At 37.1% G+C, this 20,368-nt stretch overlaps 1 protein-coding gene across 1 annotated transcript; it reads left to right on the top strand.

The window, feature by feature from the left end:
• The first annotated feature begins 691 nt into the window (after positions 1–691).
• Positions 692–1,720, top strand: LOC127426395 (transcription factor HES-7.1-like). The gene is made up of 3 exons (XM_051673183.1): positions 692–736; positions 874–969; positions 1,111–1,720. Exons 1-3 carry the CDS (start codon positions 692–694, stop codon positions 1,642–1,644), a joined length of 675 nt encoding a protein of 224 aa, XP_051529143.1. The 3' UTR covers positions 1,645–1,720.
• The last annotated feature ends 18,648 nt before the right edge of the window (positions 1,721–20,368 follow it).

Raw genomic sequence — 20,368 nt, 5'->3', positions numbered from 1 at the left:
TGAAACGTAAATAAAAAATGAAAGAAAAAAAGTAGTTAATGTTAAATATGTCGGCCTACACATCATTCCAAGTAGGCTACTCACCTAACAGGGAACGTTCCAACAACATTGGCTAACATTATTTTAATGTTGTAAATAAAACGTTAATGGAACATCCTTATGACGTTCTTAACCTTAAAGAACGTTCTACTAACGTTAAGAAAACTGGACATTTTCATGTTCCCAAAACCACTATGTAACGTTTGGAAAATGTTTTAAGAACATTAATTTACTAGCTAGCTAATTACCTCGTCTAACGCTTCAACTTCTTATATCCTTCTTTAATATTAAATGTCTATGGCCTATATCACCATTTATATTATAGTTACCTTTAATATTATAATATTAGAATGATATATAGTCTGTTCCTTTAGTTATTTTGTTGTTAGGCTTTTAGTTGTGAACAACTGGGTCCAATACCAGATAGTAGCACCACAGGGATTGGTCTGTGATAGACAGTGGGCGTGGTTTGTTACACGGTTCGCCTGAATGCCTATAAATACCTGTGCTCAACTTCAACTTTCATCTCACAACTGTTTGCGTGACGCGAAGAGAGATTTTTCCAGCATACCTAATACAACGCTATACTTGGATATAAGCACTAATATTTATATAATATAAAAAGCTGTTCTTTGAAGTACATTGAAGTACAATGAAAATGCTTGGAGAGACTGAGAACATAAAGATGGACAGAAAGGTAAATATTCATTTCTATCTTTAAATCTTGAATCCTAACAAATAATGGAAACACTGAGCAGACTGGTGTGTATTTTGATACAAGTTAGTATAATCAGGATTGTCCACTGACATTCGTTTTCCATATGTTTCTTTCAGTTGTTAAAGCCTCAGGTAGAAAGACGAAGAAGAGAGAGGATGAATCGGAGTCTGGAAAACCTGAGAACTCTGCTACTCCAAGGCCCTGAGCACAATGTAAGAACATAGAACACTTCCCAAATCAATGGCTCTCTGATAATGTCATCTTCTGGCTTTTATTGTCTACACATTCATGCTCTCTAAGGTGTCTGAATAGGTTTGGAGCCTTGTCTGAATCCAACTTTCTTATTATTGCAGAGCTCTACTCAGCGAAGGATGGAGAAAGCAGAAATCCTGGAGTACACTGTCCTCTTTTTGCAAAACTCTGTCGCTCAGGCCAAGAAAGCAAAGGATGAGGAGGGAAGAGAAAAACACCAGTTTATTGACGGCTTCTCAACATGTCTTCAGAAAGCTGCCCGTTTCATGATAGATGAAGGTGAGGCTCGTGGACTGGAGGGTTCAGTATCAGCCACGCTGTGTCAACGCCTGAGCCAGCCCAGTGTCCCGGCCAACATCAGACTGCCTGTCAGAATTCAGAACTCCTCCAGAATTCAGGTTCCAGGTTCAACTGTACAGCATCATCTGCATCTGGAGAAGCAGCAGCAGAATTTGGTTTGCAGACAAGGACTTTCATCAGCTGGCAGGAACATTGTGGTTCACCTGAACAGAAGTCCGTTCAGAAGCACAGAACCAAGCACAATGCAAAGTCATGGAAAAACACATACAGTAGCCCAGCCAACCTCCCAACACCAAGCACCAGTCAGTGAAACTGTCTGGAGACCATGGCCTTAATAGAAATCTAAAGACATTTTAAGAGAAATGGACTCAGAATGCTGGGGCTTGTGTAATAATGTTATCTCTTCTAAATGAAGCTGTAGAGAGACATGTTTATTTCCAAAAACTGTTGTTGTGTAATAATTTTATGATCTGACATAACAAATGTAAAACGTGTACATAGTGTATGATAAATGATGGCAATCTATTTTTTAAATGCATGATTTGTACTATGTATGATCATTTAGAATACATAACTGATGTATGAATTTATCTATTTTGCACATTAATTTATTCATGCCATTCCCTTTTATGCTCAGATATATAGTTGTATATTTTGGGGCTGAAACAAATACATTCCATCATTAAAATCTTAAAAAATTACCTTTCCATTTGTATTTCTTTATTGTTATTATTATTATTATTATTATTATTATTTTAAATAACCTATTTTCATTATTATTTAGCGTAATGAAATTTTGAAAGGCAAAAGACGTGCCATGCATAAACAATAAGGCTATTTAAGACGTTTGCTGCACGCGCCGAAGATTTGCAATCGTCTTTGATCCTCACATCCTTTGAAATGCGCGCTTCCAAATGTGACGCGCAAGTGTCAGCCTTTGAGGCGTCCCGAGATAATTTACACTTGCTGGCACACTTCCATACGACTTCTGTTCTTACACCTCTGGCTTCCTCTGTTCATTTGTTGGCGCATGCAAATAAATGCATAAATAGGCCTAGGGCGCGAAAAGGCGCCACGTGCCATTATGCCGCACAAACGGACTTTTTACTAAAGACTTTTTACTAAACTTATAGCTATATGTTTCAAACCACAATGTTTCCAATCTGTTGTAATTATAGGCTATTTTATGTGTGTGTGTGTGTGTGTGTGTGTGTGTGTTTAAAATTATTTTTTTTTAATGTCCCATTACAAACATAAAGTCTCCCATGAGAACACTTCTTATGAGTAGGCTAGCCTAAACAAAATGAAGAAAGAACATATTTTGACTGCTCTCGTGTAAACTGTTTTGCCGCTGCAAAACAGCAGTTTCAACGGGGATCAATACGATTTGCTCTTCTCTAGTGCACTTGATTTAAAAAATGCTGGAGAGAGACTCCCAGACATCAGAGGGATGCTAATGATGGGACAAAAGGCTAAACTGTGACCTAGGTTAACACGTTTTGGGCTTACAATTTTGTCCGGGCAAGTGTTAAGTCGGCACGCGCGTTTCCATCCGTTCGAATCGGAGAAGCGCGAATTTTTGTACGCAATAAACCCTGTCTTGGCCAGGGAACGAATGTCAGATGTATTTCCCACGCATTAGTATCACACTCTCAGGTTGTTCATATCAGTGAGTCATCAGCTCTCATTCGAAGCAGACCCACTGTAAATACTTATAGTAATCTCAAATTGTAAAAAAAAAAAAAAAAAAAAAAAAAAACATTAGTTTACTTAACTTAAGCTTAAGTTTTTACTATTCTCACTCATTTAAATGAAGTTACCCTTACTCTCTAAATCCTAAAATTGTCATTAATAAAAACATTTAAGTGTCCTAATGAAACAGTACTTGAAATGTCACATTATGGAATCCTAACTCAAATATATACGTTCTTTAAACGTTTGGTCAAAACAACTTAGATGGAAAAAATACTAATTGGTATTTAAAAAAGTATATAGCTTTAACTGTTATGACTATTGTTGTTGTTTTTGCTGTTTTTATTTTTATTTTTTATTATTAGTGTTGAGGGCGATTAGTGTTTTTTTCTTTTTTTTTTTTTTGGATTATTAGGATTCCTCTGGTAGGAGGAAACCTATTGTTTTTGTTAGTATTCTTCTTATTATTATTCCTATAGCTCTAAATTGCCCAATAACTCAAGATCTCCTTGGTAAAAAGGTTAGAAATTTGGCACATTGATACTACAGGCCACGAGTAACTAACACACCGAAAATGGCCCACGTGAGCTTATAGGTGGCGCTACAGGCCACGCCCCAATTTTCCATTTTCAAAGTGATTCCATTTCCACCCCATAACTCCAAAATTTCTGAAACCTAGTATATGTGCCACATTTCTCATGAGGAACAAAAAAGCCGTTAGAACCCATAAAGTCCGACATGATGGATTTTCCTGTATAGTGAAAATTTGGGAAAACCTACAAAAATCTTCTCCTCCTGAACCATAGCTCCAACTGACTTGAAACTTGGTATGTATGTGTAGGATACATGTCTTTCAATTTGATATTTAGCAAAAATGAATACAATATAAAGTGGCTGAAAGGTGCGCATTTATGTAACTGTCCACATTGTTTCAATACCCATATGTCCAAAAAATCTAATGCCATTTTGACTAATGTTTTTTTCCAACCTAACAGGCTTCAAAATGACACCACTCTGAAGTACTGTGCACAATTTCACCTTGATATGTCAAATCTAATGCCATTTTGTCTAATGTTTTTTTCCAACCTAACAGGCTTCAAAATGACATCACTCTGAAGTACTGTGCATAATTTCACCTTGATATGTCAAAAGATGACAAAATTACAGTTTATTATTATTTATCGCTAACGCTAAAATAATGCTTTACAAATCCGCTAGTCATAAAACCAATACTTTGATTCAATCACTAGTTCATATCTCTTGCAATGTTTAATAACAAATTGTTGTGTACATGTGTGAAGTACATGTCTATACCATGTCAGTTTTTAAATAATTTGCCATTTTGAGGAGGAATCCACATTGCTACTTGCTGCTTTAATTATTATTATCATTCTTCTTTACTCAAATGAACTTTACAAAAGTGCAGATTTATGTGCACTAAGAAGTACTGAGTAGAATCCCATGTGCCAAATGGCTAACCTAGAGTGCAGTCATAATTTCCCTTATATTGCACAAGACATGCTATAACCCAATTTAAATAATTAAATAAAAACAATGATACTTTAATCACAGATGAGTTAGGTTTACTTGTAACTAGTTAACGTTACTTAAAAAATAAAGCTCCGTTTACTTGATCCAAAGAAGTACGTTTACTATTTTTCAAGGCAGTTGGTTTGCATGGTTTTCTAAGGTCATCTAATTAGATTTCCAAGTATACTTGTTATTCATCAAGAAGGAGGTATAATGTTCCATATGCTTTTTGTTTACCCTGTTTATTCTGCTGTTAAAAAAAGAACCTACATATGCATACTAGAGGTAATGCAATCTCTGTAATAATTAAAAAATATATATATTCTAAACATTTTCTAAACTAATGTTGAAAAAGTCCAATTCAAGTAAAAATTATATTCAAAAAGTAGACGGCTGTGCAACTTTTGATTTATGTATGCATTTTAGGGTTAAAGTCTTGAATACAAGTGTGATTTAATGTTTTCCCTTGTACCAAACATACACTCAGAAGGCAAGGCAAGGTTATTTACAACATACAGCACAATTCATACACAATGGCAATTCAAAGTGCCACACATAAAAATGATAAAGAAAATACAAGCTACATAAAACAATCATTTTAAAGTAAATTAAGAACAAGAAATAAAAGGTAATAAAATAAATAATAGAAAGAAAATACAATTATTAAAATGAATAAAAAAGGTAAAGGACACACAAATAAAATGATGCAGTGCAATCAATAAGTGCAGCACAATAGTCAGTAAATGCACAGCTTTCAGACTGGATTTGAATGTGGCTACAGTTGGAACACTTCTGACGTCTTCTGGAAGCTGGTTCCAACTGCAGGTGGCATAATAGCTAAATGCTGTCTCACCTTGTTTTGAGTGAACCCTTGGTATTTCTAACTGACTTGATAAGGTTGTATATAGAACCTGAAAGGGTTCAGTCGCTCGCTTCATATTGGAACCCCCAAAACATTCTATATAGAAGCCTTTTTAATGGTTCTATCAAAAGAACTTGTAAAGGGTTCTTTGAGCCAGATGAAAAGGTTCTGTATAGAACCTTCAAAACATGGAATCATAACATTTGGTTTATGTTTATTTTTTTATTTATAATTTGTTTTATTACCATCATATTAAATGCATATTTGAATTAAATAGTTCATATACAGCAGATACTCTATCACCAGAAGAAAGGAAAATAACCATATAAAACACATTTAGGTATTTCGTAAAGCATTTTTAATAGTTTGTATTTACAATAACACAAGCAATAAATAATACAATTCATAATGCAATATTTATAAAAGGAGTAAAAATATAAATTAAAACAAATGACCTACGCCAGTTGACTCTCATGCACTGAGGGGTCTTGACACCATATGAAAGATTAGGTTGAGGATGCTGATCCCTGTAAGTAAGAGAAACATTTGTTAAACGTGCTGACAGTATGCAGAGTAATAAAAAACAGAAAGGAATTGGCATCTCTCTAAATTACATCTTAAAACTTACATGAAGAGGAGTGTTATATTTTCTCTCTATAAAGATGGTCAAACAAATAATTCTGCATTTCAGATTTTGCAATGCCAGTACGATCAGAAATTAGAACATTTTTTTTTTAGTATCATAAAAAACCTCGATCCAATGGAAAAGTTTGGAGGTGGTAATAATGAGAAATAATGTACCTTTTTGTGTCATTGTTTATGTCATTGTTTTGAAGTCAAATGTCCCCTTTGACTTTCACTTCCCATCACTCTGAAGATGTTGGTGGCCAGAACTACAAAAGTGCTCTCTGAGTTAGGTGAAGGTCTTTACTAAAACCCATGTTTAATTAATCTTCAATAAAAAATGCATAAATTATAATATTTTTGTAAATGACAATAAAACGACAAAAAACACAAAAAGTTGTTGAATCCACAGAAATCGAAACATTTCCAACACTTTTTCTCTTTGATAATCTTAGTTTCTTTTTAATAGAGCTCAATTCATCTCTTTATATCAGTGCAGTCTGCTTAGTGCAGTGTTTATGGCTGTGATGTGCTCCTGGAAACTTGTTTCGTCTTTTCCCATGTTTTCTAGGGGCAAAGAAAAGTAAATTATTTCTTAACCTGTCATCAGAATTACTGGTCAATCCACAAAAGGAATTTTAGATTTAAGTTTGAAATGACATACCTCCTGGCAGAGAATGTTGCAGGCCTTGGTGAGTTTGTGGACTTTAAGTTGGTTTTAAGCAACATATTTCAAAACTTAAAGGAGCACACAGTAATTTTTTCCTCATTATTAAACTAAAAACTGAAAACTTTTTATGCGTTTTGGCTGTTCGTTTACACGACAACGGCGTTTTGGGGCCTGAAAATGCAAACTTTTGAAAACGGGTTTCAAAGTGCACGTTTTTGAAAACGAATTTGTGAAATGATGACGTCATGCGCACGCGTATTACGGGTTCAGTCTATAGGCATGCGCGCAACTACTCCAAAACAACGCGCAAGACATTCAAAACTACAATGGAGGACTGTGTTTGTGCTGCTCAAGATTGAGTTTATTGACGCTTCTCCAGCAAAGTTTAGATTTACAACATCACTACTACGACCAGCGATCGCCATCTTCATTGTTTGTATTCACCGCTCTGTGGAAGAATGCTTATGTACGCAGGCGTGTAGTGTTTCTTTACAAAGTGACATCGCCAACTACTGGCCTGGCGTACATAATACAGTGTTTTTAGTTGTTTTCGCGGATCCGTGTGAACGGGGATTGTTTTGACAACATTGTCGTCTGTACGCGAAACTTTAAAAAAAACGCAAAGGAAAAACGTTTCCGTTTTTATTACATGGTTGTTGTGTAAACGTACCCTAAGTGTTGAGAATAGGCAAGATGAGAATAGGAAGAGATATGTCAATATTTAATGTTCTGATATACTGGTATTTTAAAAGAGTGTCTGTTATGCTGGAGTATTGGAGTTAGTGTTGAAAATTGGCGCTAGTGCTTCAGTTGAGGATGGACGTACACTTTCCGGTGATGTATGATTTGAGTGCTGCTTAGCTCTACAAGCAGTTGATTGACAGTGCAACAGTTTAACTGTCCTTACACTTGATCACCTGGCATATACTAATGATTATTAAAAATAAATTACGTTGGACCAACATAAGAAAATTAATTTAATTAAACATCAGTAAATTTAGTTTGACGAACCTATAGAGTTAAAAGTACTATAGTACATTGGTTTGACCTAATCCAACTAAATTTTGTTGGCTCAATGAAACTGACTTAATTTGAATTAAAGAAATTACCTGCTCAAATTCAATTAAATGCTTTTTTTTCTAAGACAATATTACAATTTTAGTTTGGAGAACAGAATTGACAGAATTTAAGACTAATTTATGTTAAATTTTATTAAGTTTTGAAATATGTTGTTTAAAACCAACTTAGAAACTAAAAAAACAAGTTTTTGTGCAACTGGATTCAAAAACTATTGAAATAGCCATTGCGACAACTAGCTCCATTCATCTATATTTCTACATAGTCATAGATTAAAAAAAAAAAATGAATGTAATCAATTTGCATGTGATGAGAGAGAATGCATTAAAGAACTCAATCTGATAAGAGGTTTTCATTTACTTTCACTTTCTGGCTGTAGGGCAGGATGATGTCCATTGTAGTTGCCCATACTTCTGAACTTTACAGAAAAACAACAGTCCTCCTCCTCATGGTTTATGTCACCCTGGTTATTGTGTACATTCATTTATATTTCACAGGGAAACCATTACCTACTTACTTTTTTGTATTTTAATAAATAAATTCAAATTTAAAATAAATTAGTTTGTGGTTGGGCTGAAAAAAATTAATTTCTTTAATCACATACTAATTTACTGTCAATAACTGACACTATTATCCCCCTTTTCTTTCTCCTGAGTTTCTGTAATAAAACGAAAGGGCACCACATGTTTACGTGCCCCATCACAAACATAGTTTGCCTGATTCAGCTGAACTTTCTTGCTGGAAATGCTCAGTGTGTTGCTTCATTCTGTTTCTCTGATGTCACTTGCATTAAATGTTCCACGTCTCTGGCTGTGTCATTGATTTGGCAATTGATGGCTCTTTACTCGCATAACGCGGGGGACATATGATAGAATAGTGGTGAGAGAAATAGTTTACGGCTGCAGAAAAAAATGCCGGGGTAGCCACGAATGCACAAGGCTGTTTGGACTGAATAATTATGTCAGACACATGACACTGGCTTACAATTTACCACAGTACCACAATGCAGAGAAATATTCGATATACATGCCACTGCATTCAGTGTTTTTTTTTTTTGTTTTTTTATCCATTTAAGAAAAAACATTTTTTAATGAGGACAAAAACAAAATGAACACGCCAATCATCAAAACATTTAAAGACAAAAGACAAACAATGATCATAATAATGCCTTCTTTACTATATATTTTCCTCCCTTCTCGGTAGGTGGCGTTATGCACAAAGAATGTAAATCATCAAAAACAAAAGAAGAATGTGAAAGTGAAAGTGGAGATTGATAGTAAAATAGGACTTAACATTTTGATCTGTTTCTCACCCACACTTATATACAGTTGTGGCCAAAAATATTGGCACCCTTGGTAAATATGAGAAAGGAAGGCTGTGAAAAATATATCCTCTTTGTTTATATTATTTAAAACAAATATTTTTGTCAAATATATATGACACAATTATTGGCACCCTTTTATTTAATACTTTTTGTAACCTCCCTTTGCCAAGATAACAGCTCTGAGTCTTCTCCTATAATGCCTAATGAGGTTGTAGAACACCTGAAAAGGGATCTGAGACCATTCCTCCATACAGAATCTCTACAGATCCTTCAGATTCTACAGACTCTCCTCTTCAGTTCACCCCACAAATTTTCTATGGGGTTCAGGTCAGGAGATTGGGATGGCCATCGCAGAACCTTGATTTTGTGGTCAGTGAACTATTTTTGTGTTGATTCTGATGTGTGTTTTGAATAATTGTCCTGCTGGAAGATCTAACCACGGCCCATTTTAAGCTTTCTGGGTGAGGCAGTCAGGTTTTGATTTTTTTTTATCTGTTGGTATTTGATGGAGTCCGTGATGCCATGTATCTAAGAAAAACAGAAAACGAAAAACAGCCCCACAACATTAAAGATCCACCACCATATTTAACCGTGGACATGAGGTACTTTTCAATATGGCTACCTCTCTGTGTGCACCAAACTCATCTCTGGTGTTTGCTGCCAAAAAGCTCTATTTTTGTTTTATCTGACCATAGAACCCAGCCGCATTTGAAATGACAGTAGTGTCTGACAAACTGAAGATGCTTGAGTTTATTGTTGGATGAGAGGAGAGGCTTTTTTTCTTGAAACCCTCCCAAACAACTTGTGGTGATGTAGGTGACGTCTGATTGTAGTTTTGGAGACTTTCTGATCCCAAGACCGAACTAACCCAGCTGAGATCCTTGGAGAATTTTTGGCCACTTGAATCATCCTCCTCACCGTGCATGGAGACAATATAGACACATGTCCTCTTCCAGGCCGATTCTTAAGATCTCCAGCTGATTGGAATTTGTTAATTAGCCCTGATGGTGGAAATGGGCATTTTTAATGCTTTGGCTGTTTTCTTATAGCCACTTCCCATTTTGTGAAGCTCAGCAACCTTTTGCCGCACATCAGAACTATATTCTTTAGTCTAACCCACTGTGATTGATGATTAAGGGAATTTGCCCTGTGTTACCTCATATTTATACCCCTGTGAAACAGGAAGTCATGGCTGAACAATTTCATGTTTCCTGTCACCCAGATGTATTAAAATAAAATATATATTTATTTAATAATGAGATATTTCCCCTCTTTCAATTGTTTTACTTCAATTAAAGGTTAGATTTTTGTGAATATTTTGAATGAAAGATCAAAAGGATAAACAATAAAGCCTTCTTTGCTCATATTTACCAAGGTGCCAATATTTTTGGCCACAGCTGTGTATTCAGAAGACATGGATTTAACCACTGGAGTGGTATAGATTACTTTTATGCTGCCTTAATATGCTTTTGGAGCTTAACAGTTTTGGTACCCATTCACTTGTATTGTATGGACCTACAGAGCTAAAACATTCTTCTAAAATCTTTGTGTGTGTTCAGCAGAAGAGAGAAAGTCATCCACTTCTGGGATGGCATGAGGGTGAGTAAATGATGAGAGAATTTTCATTTTTGGCCTGCCTAAGACATCCATCCGGTCCATCTCTGCCAGAGCTGAGAAAAACAACCACATGACCACACATTTATTCACGCTTATTCAGTGTTTGGACGACAACAGCTTGCACTAAACACTATAATAAAACAAGATTATATAATATGCTTTCTCTGACCGATGATGTCACAGGAGAGTGAGTGTCATCGTAACTGACCAATCAGAAAAATCATCCAGGTTGTTGCAACCATAGAAATAACCTGTAGAATTACAGTTAGCATGAAACTGGGGTGCTGCTGCAATGGAAACTTGAATGCGGCCCACCTAAGCACAACAGTTTCTGCCCACCTTTTCTGCCATCTTGGTCCCAGAAGTATTTTTCCAATTCATTTCTTCCATAGGGACTGAATTAAATCCTTCGTTCTAAGTCATGATCCAAATCAACCAGCTCTGATGTGAATCAGCTTTGATTTGAAGCAAAAAAAGTAATTGAAAATAAAAAAAGGCTGTGTAGTTAATGTCTTTAAGATGGAATGAACTACAATCTCACAAAGCAGTACGAATGATTTTAAAACTAAAACTATTGATTTTAAGTTGTTGATTATAAGCATGGAAAAAATATCTATTCTGATACTGACTATTATAGTTATTTACAAATATATAACTGGGTTGAGATTGCAGGGAGACATTCACAGGTCATGCAAGTGGACGGTCGCAGTAGTGCTTGTTTGGTGTGCTTCGTTGGCCGCGATTCTCTGGTTGGATATACCATCGCTTAACCTCAGAGCTCACGGTAGGTCTGTCTTTAAAGGTTTATAAGTTATTGTTAAAAATTAATTTGACTATGGAAAAAATGAATGGGATTTTTACTTACAGAAACTGACTGTTATGCTCTATTGAGGATTTAGCTTTTCAGGCCATTTAACTACCCCTAGATGAAGAAACCATTGTTTCTCATAGGCCACAGTTATTAGCCGACAGCATTTGCTGCCCAATGGTTGCAACAGACCACTTCATGCAAACTGCCATTCTACTGCTCTTTATTTCATTTAGTACAACTACAGTGCTAGTCCTCCCTGCAAACTACGCACGTTGTATGGGCCCATCGAACCGCCAGAGGGCCCCCATGCTGTCAAAGAAGTTGTAAGTACTGTAGACAAGTAGCCTTCTGGTATTTGTATTGCAGACTGAATTTGAAATGAAATTTTATTTAACGTGTTAGCAGGCGTGGCTCGTCTATATGGGCAGGTAAGGCAGAGCCCCACCTAAATATTCATCCCATTGAAAACAGATCCATACTATAAACTGCCAATAATGTAATTTGTTTGCCTGTAAATGTGTTCAAAATGCTGTCATAAGTATTTAAAAGCAGGCCTAGTATAAGTTTATTTTATTTTTAAGTCATGATGTAGCTGAAAGCTCCGTTACACTGTGTTTGACATATAGTATATACAAGCATGTGGGGCAGAGAAACTGCTGCCCTCCCGAACTCACAGCGCCTCTCAGTTTTCCCAATGGAAATCTGTGGTCAAATATGGTACTGCAACAAGCCCTCATTGAAACCCATTGGGGCAGATATTAATCTGCCAATAAACCTAGTACCAAACCAAAGGTAAGTAGTAATTGTGCGCCAGCAGTGTGGCAGATTGCGAACATGGAGAGCGCTATCGATAAACGTGTGTGTAACAGTGTGTCGTTTCTCAAGACAAATTAGCAATCAAACAAACTGGTCCTGACAAGCCAGACAGAAAAAATCAGAGTGATTATTTGCACTAGGTGTAAATAGCACCTGCCACACAGCATGGCTGTTTGCACTCCAGTAGTCTGGTGGAAACACAGAAATGAAAGACCAAATGCACCACTAGTATTGCTGCAGTGGAGTGGGTTGTATCGACTGTGTGGATGTGCATTTTCGTGTGGATGAACCGGGATCTAATCTACCTTTTGTCCCACTTTTTCCCATCCTGTTACCTGGCTCCACTCTTAATATCTCCTTTAATGCTACTTATAATTATAAATAAAAATAAATGTATAGGTTCATTTCCTCGGTCGGGCAGTTGAGAGAAAGGTTTGATCTGGATAAAATTAAAGCTGAAGTATGTAAAAATAAAACTTTTTCTGTGTTAAAATACTTTCTCCTATCCAAACTTAATATGTTGCCATTCATAGGTTAATTTTCTTGAAAACTGTAAGCATCGTGTCTCTGAAGCACTATAAAAATTCCTCTATTTGTTTTGAGCGACCCGTCTCAAGAGACATTAACATTGACTCAAACAATGGTGTGATCTCTTTGTTTGACCAACAGCAGACAGGGGCGTATTCAGAAAGCTGTTTTGAAAATAAAGAGTATTTCTGCAATTTCATTTGGTGGTGCAGAAATTACATCAGCTTTAACGATGGTTTTGCTATAGTAATATTGTAGTAATCATGTATTTTTTTGGCGGAAGACATAGTTTTAATACAATTAACCATGGTGTTACTACAGTAATATGTTTAATTTTTTGGTAACTATGATTTTACTACAAAATACCATGCTGATGCTATGGTTTTGTAAGGTATGGTTAGGGTTAGGTTTAGGGGTAGGGGTAGGGGTTGGTGTAGGGAGTCTGTGGGACTCTAAATAAACACAATAAACACGCTGCAGTGATGCCATTAGACTGTATATTAGTATTTAATTAGGAGTGTAAATAGCATCTAAAACTCCTTGCTTGCAGTGCAAACAAGATGCTTTTTGTTGCAATTTGCACTAGTCCTCCGCACTTAAAAACCAGTTCAGCAATCAAAAGACAAGGGGAGGTGATCAGACATTTTGTGTTTTGAATGACGAAAAATTGTATGTCAAAAACCTTGGCTCTGTGGTTAGGCTGAACTGAATAAAATGTTATGTTTCCCATATTTCCTTTCAGTCTTTTGCAAGGGGACAGGGGGATGTATACAGTAGCATAGGTGTATGCAATTTGAAACACTACTACTGCCCACCTATTTAGGCATACTACTTGAAACATTCGGTTTTAGATACTGTGATTAAAAATATTATTAACATTATAAAGTGTTTCGTTTTTTAGTACTGTGGAAACGTGTGAATGGCATGTAGATAGTTCTGTTGTGTGTGTGTGTGTGTGTGAGTGCGCGCACGTGTAGTCACCTAAACAACTGTCAGCAAGTAGGTATCCACCTTATTTTTCCTCAAAACTAGGGCACCGCCATTATCGACCTTGAATATGGACCACTTCCGGTAATAGCCACTTCCAGCTATTTTAGCAATACAAAAATACTACATTATGCTGCGTTATATTACAGGCTGGCAATAAATGTCGACATATTATTATAATTAATTACGATTTTCATAAACTCATTGGTTTTGAGCGCATATAGTGTATTATAGGTTAAATTACCGTTTATTGCATTTTGCCATCGTTTTATCACACTGTTGCACAGGCAGAATGAATTAAATCAGGCACTGACAGGACAGTCCTCCGCACCATCTGACACAACCAGCAGAGAGAGGAAAGATGCCGGGAAAATGCTGCTTCAACTTTCTTTGCACCAAACCTCATCTTATTTCATCTTGGCAAAATAATAAACGTATTTTACTCTCCATTCTTGTCAGAAAGCATTCTCTCTTTCTTAGCGGTGTATAGTAAACAGACATGCATATCACGCATCCAGCATGGCTTATGAAACATCGCCTTTGGAAATAAATACATAAAGGCATCATTGGAGGTTATGCAGGTACATATAAACGGAGGTTTACATGAAGACAAGAAACACTGCACTGTCACGATCTTAGTAAAGAAAGAAGCAGATTTTATTACCTTTTCTTCAATACAACACACAGCAACAAGTGAATGATTAACTTTCTCTTATATTATAAATGCTGATGTAAGAAAATGTGATAGATCCCATGAGTAGTCATGAAGGAGGAAGCGGGGGCCAGGTAAACAGTCAACGTGAGACTTTTATTGACAACACTTTTCAGTGAAACACACGCAAAATAATGCTTTTCATCAGAACATACGGCTTTGTGCATTGCTCCCTTCCCTCTGGCGGTCTGGACTGCCCTTATATCCATCACCACAGAAAATTATCCGACATTGGTACATTATTCTGCTGTACATCCTGTGGTTGTGTGATAGTTTATAAACCCATATCACTAAATTCTGGTATTATAACCTTTAGTTATTTACACTGCAGTCAATGCCAGCGGGACTTTCTTACATTTGCCGGAAATGCAGCCGCTGCTTACTTCCGCGTTGCAAAATAAGGTGGATAGCTGCAGGCCAGAGACCTCCAAATGGGGATGCAATCTCCAAAAGAGGGTGGGGTTACTCCAAAAGTGGGTTGGGTTAGTCCAAAAGAGGGTTGTGCCAAGTCCAAAAGAGTTAAGGTTAGGGAAAGGGTTGGGTTAGGGGCTCCCTATATCTTTAATGGTGATTTTGAGCTCACAGCCCTTTTTGGAGCTATGCCTGCAGCTACACCCTTCTCGTCAGTTGTCTTAATTAGGAAATAGCTCTATTTTGTACTAAGAGTTATCATAGCTTTCTCTCTATTGCCTCCCTGGGGTTCTTAAACAACACTTACCATTATAAAACAACATTTGATTTAGATTTTGATCTACAACAAGCCAAATATTCTAAGATAAAGTATTCTTATTTAAAATCAACATGTTATAAGAGTGCCGCCTTGTGGTGGAATAATGCAAGGACAACACATTTCTGTTCAGTAGCGTTTGTGTTTGAATAATGAGTTAAATAATGTACAAAAATAAAAACAGTGGTTGTAAATAACCTATATCTGTGACCACTGCTGGGCTTTATGGGGCAGTAGTGGCTCAGCAGTTAAGGCTCTGGGTTACTGACCAGAAGGTTGGGGGTTGAAACCCCAGCACTGCCAAGATGCCACTGTTGGGCTCCTGAGCAAGGCCCTTGACCCTATCTGCTCCAGGGGAACCGTATCATGGCTGACCCTGTGCTCTGTATATGTGCAAAATGTATAATGTGAGACAAAATTAAAAAAGGCTTCTACTGCATGCAAGTATAAATATAATGTCAACTGTAGGAGAGGAAGAGTAATTTTGTAATAACATCATTACAAAAGAAAAAAATATTTCCGCAAATATCTTCTCCCTCGTAAAACGAATATTATCCATAACAGCTAATTAAACATTAAACATGATTGTCACTAGAGGTGAAATGCAACTGTCATATCCGCAGGTTTGGAGATAGTGAAAAAGGGTGTTTTCGCCTGTCATTGATGCTCTATGGCAGTTTGGGCATGCTAAGATGGCCGCTCGAACACTTCCGCTGACTTCACCTCCTGCAGGCAGTTTAACGTTGCATCAGCGATCCAGTTCTATATATATATCAGTGGCTTGCCATTGTTCTCAATGTTAATCAACGGAGATCTGGAGAACGTCATGCGCATGTGCCATGAGCCTTTAATGATGGCCCGTGGGGCTCATTTGCCCTTGCCCCTGAGCCAATCAAAAGCTTTGATAATATGTATGTCAAGTTGTTGACATGAGCCTCGAAGATGACCGCTCTTGAGTGCAGACCTGCATAGTGAACTTCATTGGAAAGTATTAAAAGCTAATTTTATTCTAATTTGTTGCTGGTTGGATTAGTTAAAGTGCACCCACCACTCATCATTTCAGTGAATTGCATGCTATTGCTTTGAGGAGTTGTGTTGTTGATGCATTGGTTTGTATTAGATTACAACAACTGCTAAATATTCAGAGTCTGTTCGTTTTAATTAGTTTTGTTATGTTGTTCATGCGAGATGATACACACAGCCTTTGACGATTTGCCCATTATGGTTTATTTTCACTGTCATTTGAGCTTTTTGACAAGAATGTGTATGCTTTAGTGGTGTTTTGTGCTGAGATGAAATTATTAGGGATGTTTGTGTGTGGCATCATGTTCAGGTTGCGCTAGAGTAAAAATCTTTATCCGTCACTCTCTGTGAAATTTCTGTCATGATCTATTTTTATCCTTCATACTTGTTTTCATTTTAAAAGTACTAGAGCTTCATTCAGGGGTGTAGCATCCATTCTGCTGGCATATTCATGGCAGTAGGCTTATATGATTGATATTTTGACTCAACAAGCTTAAGTGTGGTTAAACCATAGATTGTATCCACCTTATTTTGCAACGCGGAAGTAAGCAGCGGCTGCGTTTCCGGAAAATGTGACAAAGTTCCACTCTCGTTGACCACAATGTAAATAACTAGAAGGATAATAGACCAAAATTCAGTGATATGGGCTTATAAACTATCACACAACCACAGGATGTACAGCAGAGTAATATGCTAATCTCTGATAATGTTCTAACATCAGCATTTATAGTAAAAGAGTAAGTAAATCACTCACTTGTTGCTGTGGGTTGTATTGAAGAGACAATAATAAAATCTGCTTCTTACTTTACTGAGAGCGTGACAATGCCATGTTTCTTGTCTCCATGTAAACCTCCATTCATATTTTTATCTGCGAAACCTCTGATGATGCCTTTATTTAATTATTTCCAAAAGCGATGTTTCATGTACCATGCTGGATGCAAGATCTGCGTGTCTATATACACCGTAAAGAAAGTGGGAATGTTCTCTGACAAGAAATGGTAGAATAATACGTTTATTATTTTGCCAAAATGAAACGAGATGCAGTGTTTGGGGCAAAGAAAGTTGAAGCAGCATTTTCCCAGCTGCTTTTTGCTCACTCCTGGTTGTGTAAAGTTTGTGGTAGCTGTTATAGATGGCTCTTATTCATTCTGCCTGTGCTACAGTGTGTGATAAAACGGTTGCAAAATGCGATAAACGGTAAAACTATATGCACTACAAACCAAGGTGTTCATGAATATAAGAATGAATGATAATAATATGATCACATGTATTGTCAGCCTGCAATACAAAGCGGTATAAATTAGTATTTTTGTATTGCTGAAATGGCTGGAGGTGGCTTATACCGGAAGAGGTCCACATTCAAGGTTGGTAATGGTGGCACACTGAAAAAGAAGGTAGATATAAAGATGGACAACATGACAGCTCCCCAAAGGTGAAGCCAAAACATCTTGATCGCCCCCTGGTGGCTGGCTGCAATATAGGTCATAAACCCCGCCCCCTCCATGTTAGCGGATGGGACATGAGCCAAACTAAAAATCAAAGTACATCTCAAATACATTTTTCCCAAAATTTTTCTGTCATTTTAGGTAGTTCTTATCACGTTGATGTATGTTCAAGTGTTCATTTGTCTAATAAGTTTGGTTTTAATTAGTTATTTGATGCTATAAAAAGGGGGTGTGATGTCATGATTGACAGCTGTGATTGACAGCTTCTCTCAGTGAAGTAGTTGTGGAGGCGATGAAGCATTAACTTTAACTTTGAAATTTCCATAACTGTGATTGTCTGTTTCAAACGGCAAAATGAGTTGTTCTGCAGTAAACTGTACTAACCGACCTAAGGGATCTGAGGGATCATTGCAGATTTTTCGATAAGTTAAATTTGTGCTTTGTAAGCTAATCAGTAAATTAATGTTATTAGCTAGCTAGCTAAGACAACAAGCAGTCTAACATTAGCAATGTGGAAAAAAACAGGTTATCCATAGCTAGCAATTACGAATTGGTAAAAATATGAATTATACTCTGTCTAACGAAATCGTTCTACTGTGCTTGAACTTGAATTAAAAAGCCAGTACCATAGTACAACCATGAGTTTTGGGCGGGTGTATGAGCGGGACCTCGATACCACGGCTCCACCCCATGATCATTACTGCGCAGATTCTGCCTCCAAATGACGTCAACGGGTACGGCATGGGTCCATCTTTTGCCATGAGTTGCGACTCGGGTCGGTGGAGGAAGAGATCCTGGTCTTTGAGGAATGTGGTTGTAACACGGAGGAGGGCGGGGCCGGAATGACGCACGCCTGGACCCCAATCGGCCTGATGAGGCGAGGGATAAAGGCGACCGGAGAGGGCAGCTCGAGAGAGAGAGAGAATTACGGGCAGCTGCCCTGTATGTGTTTGTGTGTGTCTTTTTGTTTAAGTTTATCATTAAACTTTATTTGTATTGTCAAGCCGGTTCTTGTCTCCTCCTTTCCCTCTAACACATTTACAGTGGTTTGCTGCAGCTGCCTCTATTTCAGCACAGTACTTTGGCTCCTTCTTCACCTATATGGGAGGTTGGAATGGCTCCAATCAATCGGCTGGTTAAGACATGCCCTGGGAAAACTCAGTGATAACTCAACATCTGATATCTTTTCAGGTTCCCCAGTAGGCGGTGGCTAAGGTTTCAATCGAGGTAATTAAGCACCTTGTTCCTCTTTTTGTTCGAGTACATCATCCCTATATCCCTGATGCATAATCCGCGGCGCTGTGCATCCCTCTTTTTTGGGCTCCAAGGTGGGTGGGGAGTAGAGATGATGAAACTGAAAACTTTAAACATGGCTACAAAACAGTAGAAATGGGCACGAGTACTTGAGTACTCGGACATGGCAGCAATGATCGATCATGAAAACAATGATCAATGGTGCATCATGCATGATGTGACTGTCACTTAATTCGAAAGTCAGTGACAATTACCTGACAACTAAACACAAACGTGTTAATTTTAATTTTGAGATTGATTACATTGTGATTTTGAGGGGTACATTGATTGTCAGAGATGTCTCACAGCAACCAAACTGATATACAGTACGACGCTACAATACTATAGTTACGACAATCAAAAGAGAGTGTAATTAACTGTATTTTGAACGCCTGTCTCTGCAAAACTTTTGCTAAACACGTTTTATTATCATTTAATGTAAGAACTTGGACTGGTTAATGGATATTATTTAATAAAAGTGAATGTTTGTCACTGACTGAAAACCTCCTTGCCTCCTGGGTGACATAACACACCTGTATCTTGACGAAATGGGAGTTGAAGATTTTTGCACGAGTTTCCAAGTTAGAAGTCCGACATAAAGTGTCGTTCCATTGCACTTTCCCCAGTTGAAAGGTGGAAATTCCAACTCTCCAAGTTAAATAGAACGCATCATGAATCATCACAGCAACAACAATACACGTTTCCTGTTAAGCCAACTGCGATTTGAAAATAGACGGTTCAGACAGTCACTAAAAAATCTGATGCACACTTACTAAGATTACTACGGTAACCTGAAGGGAGAACAGACAGATGAGTGTTGTGCACATTCTTTCATTGAGTTGGGCAGCGAATCATCACATAATGACAAAATATGATGCATTATATTTTGATTATGCAACCTATTGTACATTTTGTAACAGATTATTTTAAAATAGCCAATAATAATAAATAGACGATGCACTGGAACAACAAGATGTAATGCAGCAGCCAAAGATGTTTGTCAGACATGTTATTATATATATAGTTATGTAAATGTCATTGTCCCTCGAGTACTTAGTCCAAGTACTCGAGTAGACAAAATGACTAAAATGCCCATCCCTACAAAACACACCTCAAAAAAGCTATTTTTGGACCTGTATACAGATTGTAGCTCAGAAAATAGATGTGTTCCCATGTCAAGTAGTGATGATTGGCCAAAATGTACTGTCATTGAAGCTGTATCACCAGATTTGCCAGTCATTAAGCTTTCCCCTTTTGCCTTACATAAGGGTATTGCAGGAATATTTAAGAAGTTAAAAAATTAAGATCTGGTCAAATTCTT

This window comes from Myxocyprinus asiaticus, chromosome 3 (genome assembly GCF_019703515.2).
Source record: "Myxocyprinus asiaticus isolate MX2 ecotype Aquarium Trade chromosome 3, UBuf_Myxa_2, whole genome shotgun sequence".
Taxonomy (NCBI): Eukaryota; Metazoa; Chordata; class Actinopteri; order Cypriniformes; family Catostomidae; genus Myxocyprinus; species Myxocyprinus asiaticus.
This window is presented reverse-complemented; position numbering and strand designations above follow the sequence as displayed.

Excerpts from the sequence above, each read along its gene's own strand:
- LOC127426395 (XM_051673183.1), top strand. The coding sequence starts at position 692 with ATGAAAATGCTTGGAGAGACTGAGAACATAAAGATGGACAGAAAG. Across the intron at positions 737-873 it reads ACATAAAGATGGACAGAAAG|TTGTTAAAGCCTCAGGTAGA; the intron begins GTAAATATTCAT and ends TGTTTCTTTCAG. Across the intron at positions 970-1,110 it reads TCCAAGGCCCTGAGCACAAT|AGCTCTACTCAGCGAAGGAT; the intron begins GTAAGAACATAG and ends TTATTATTGCAG.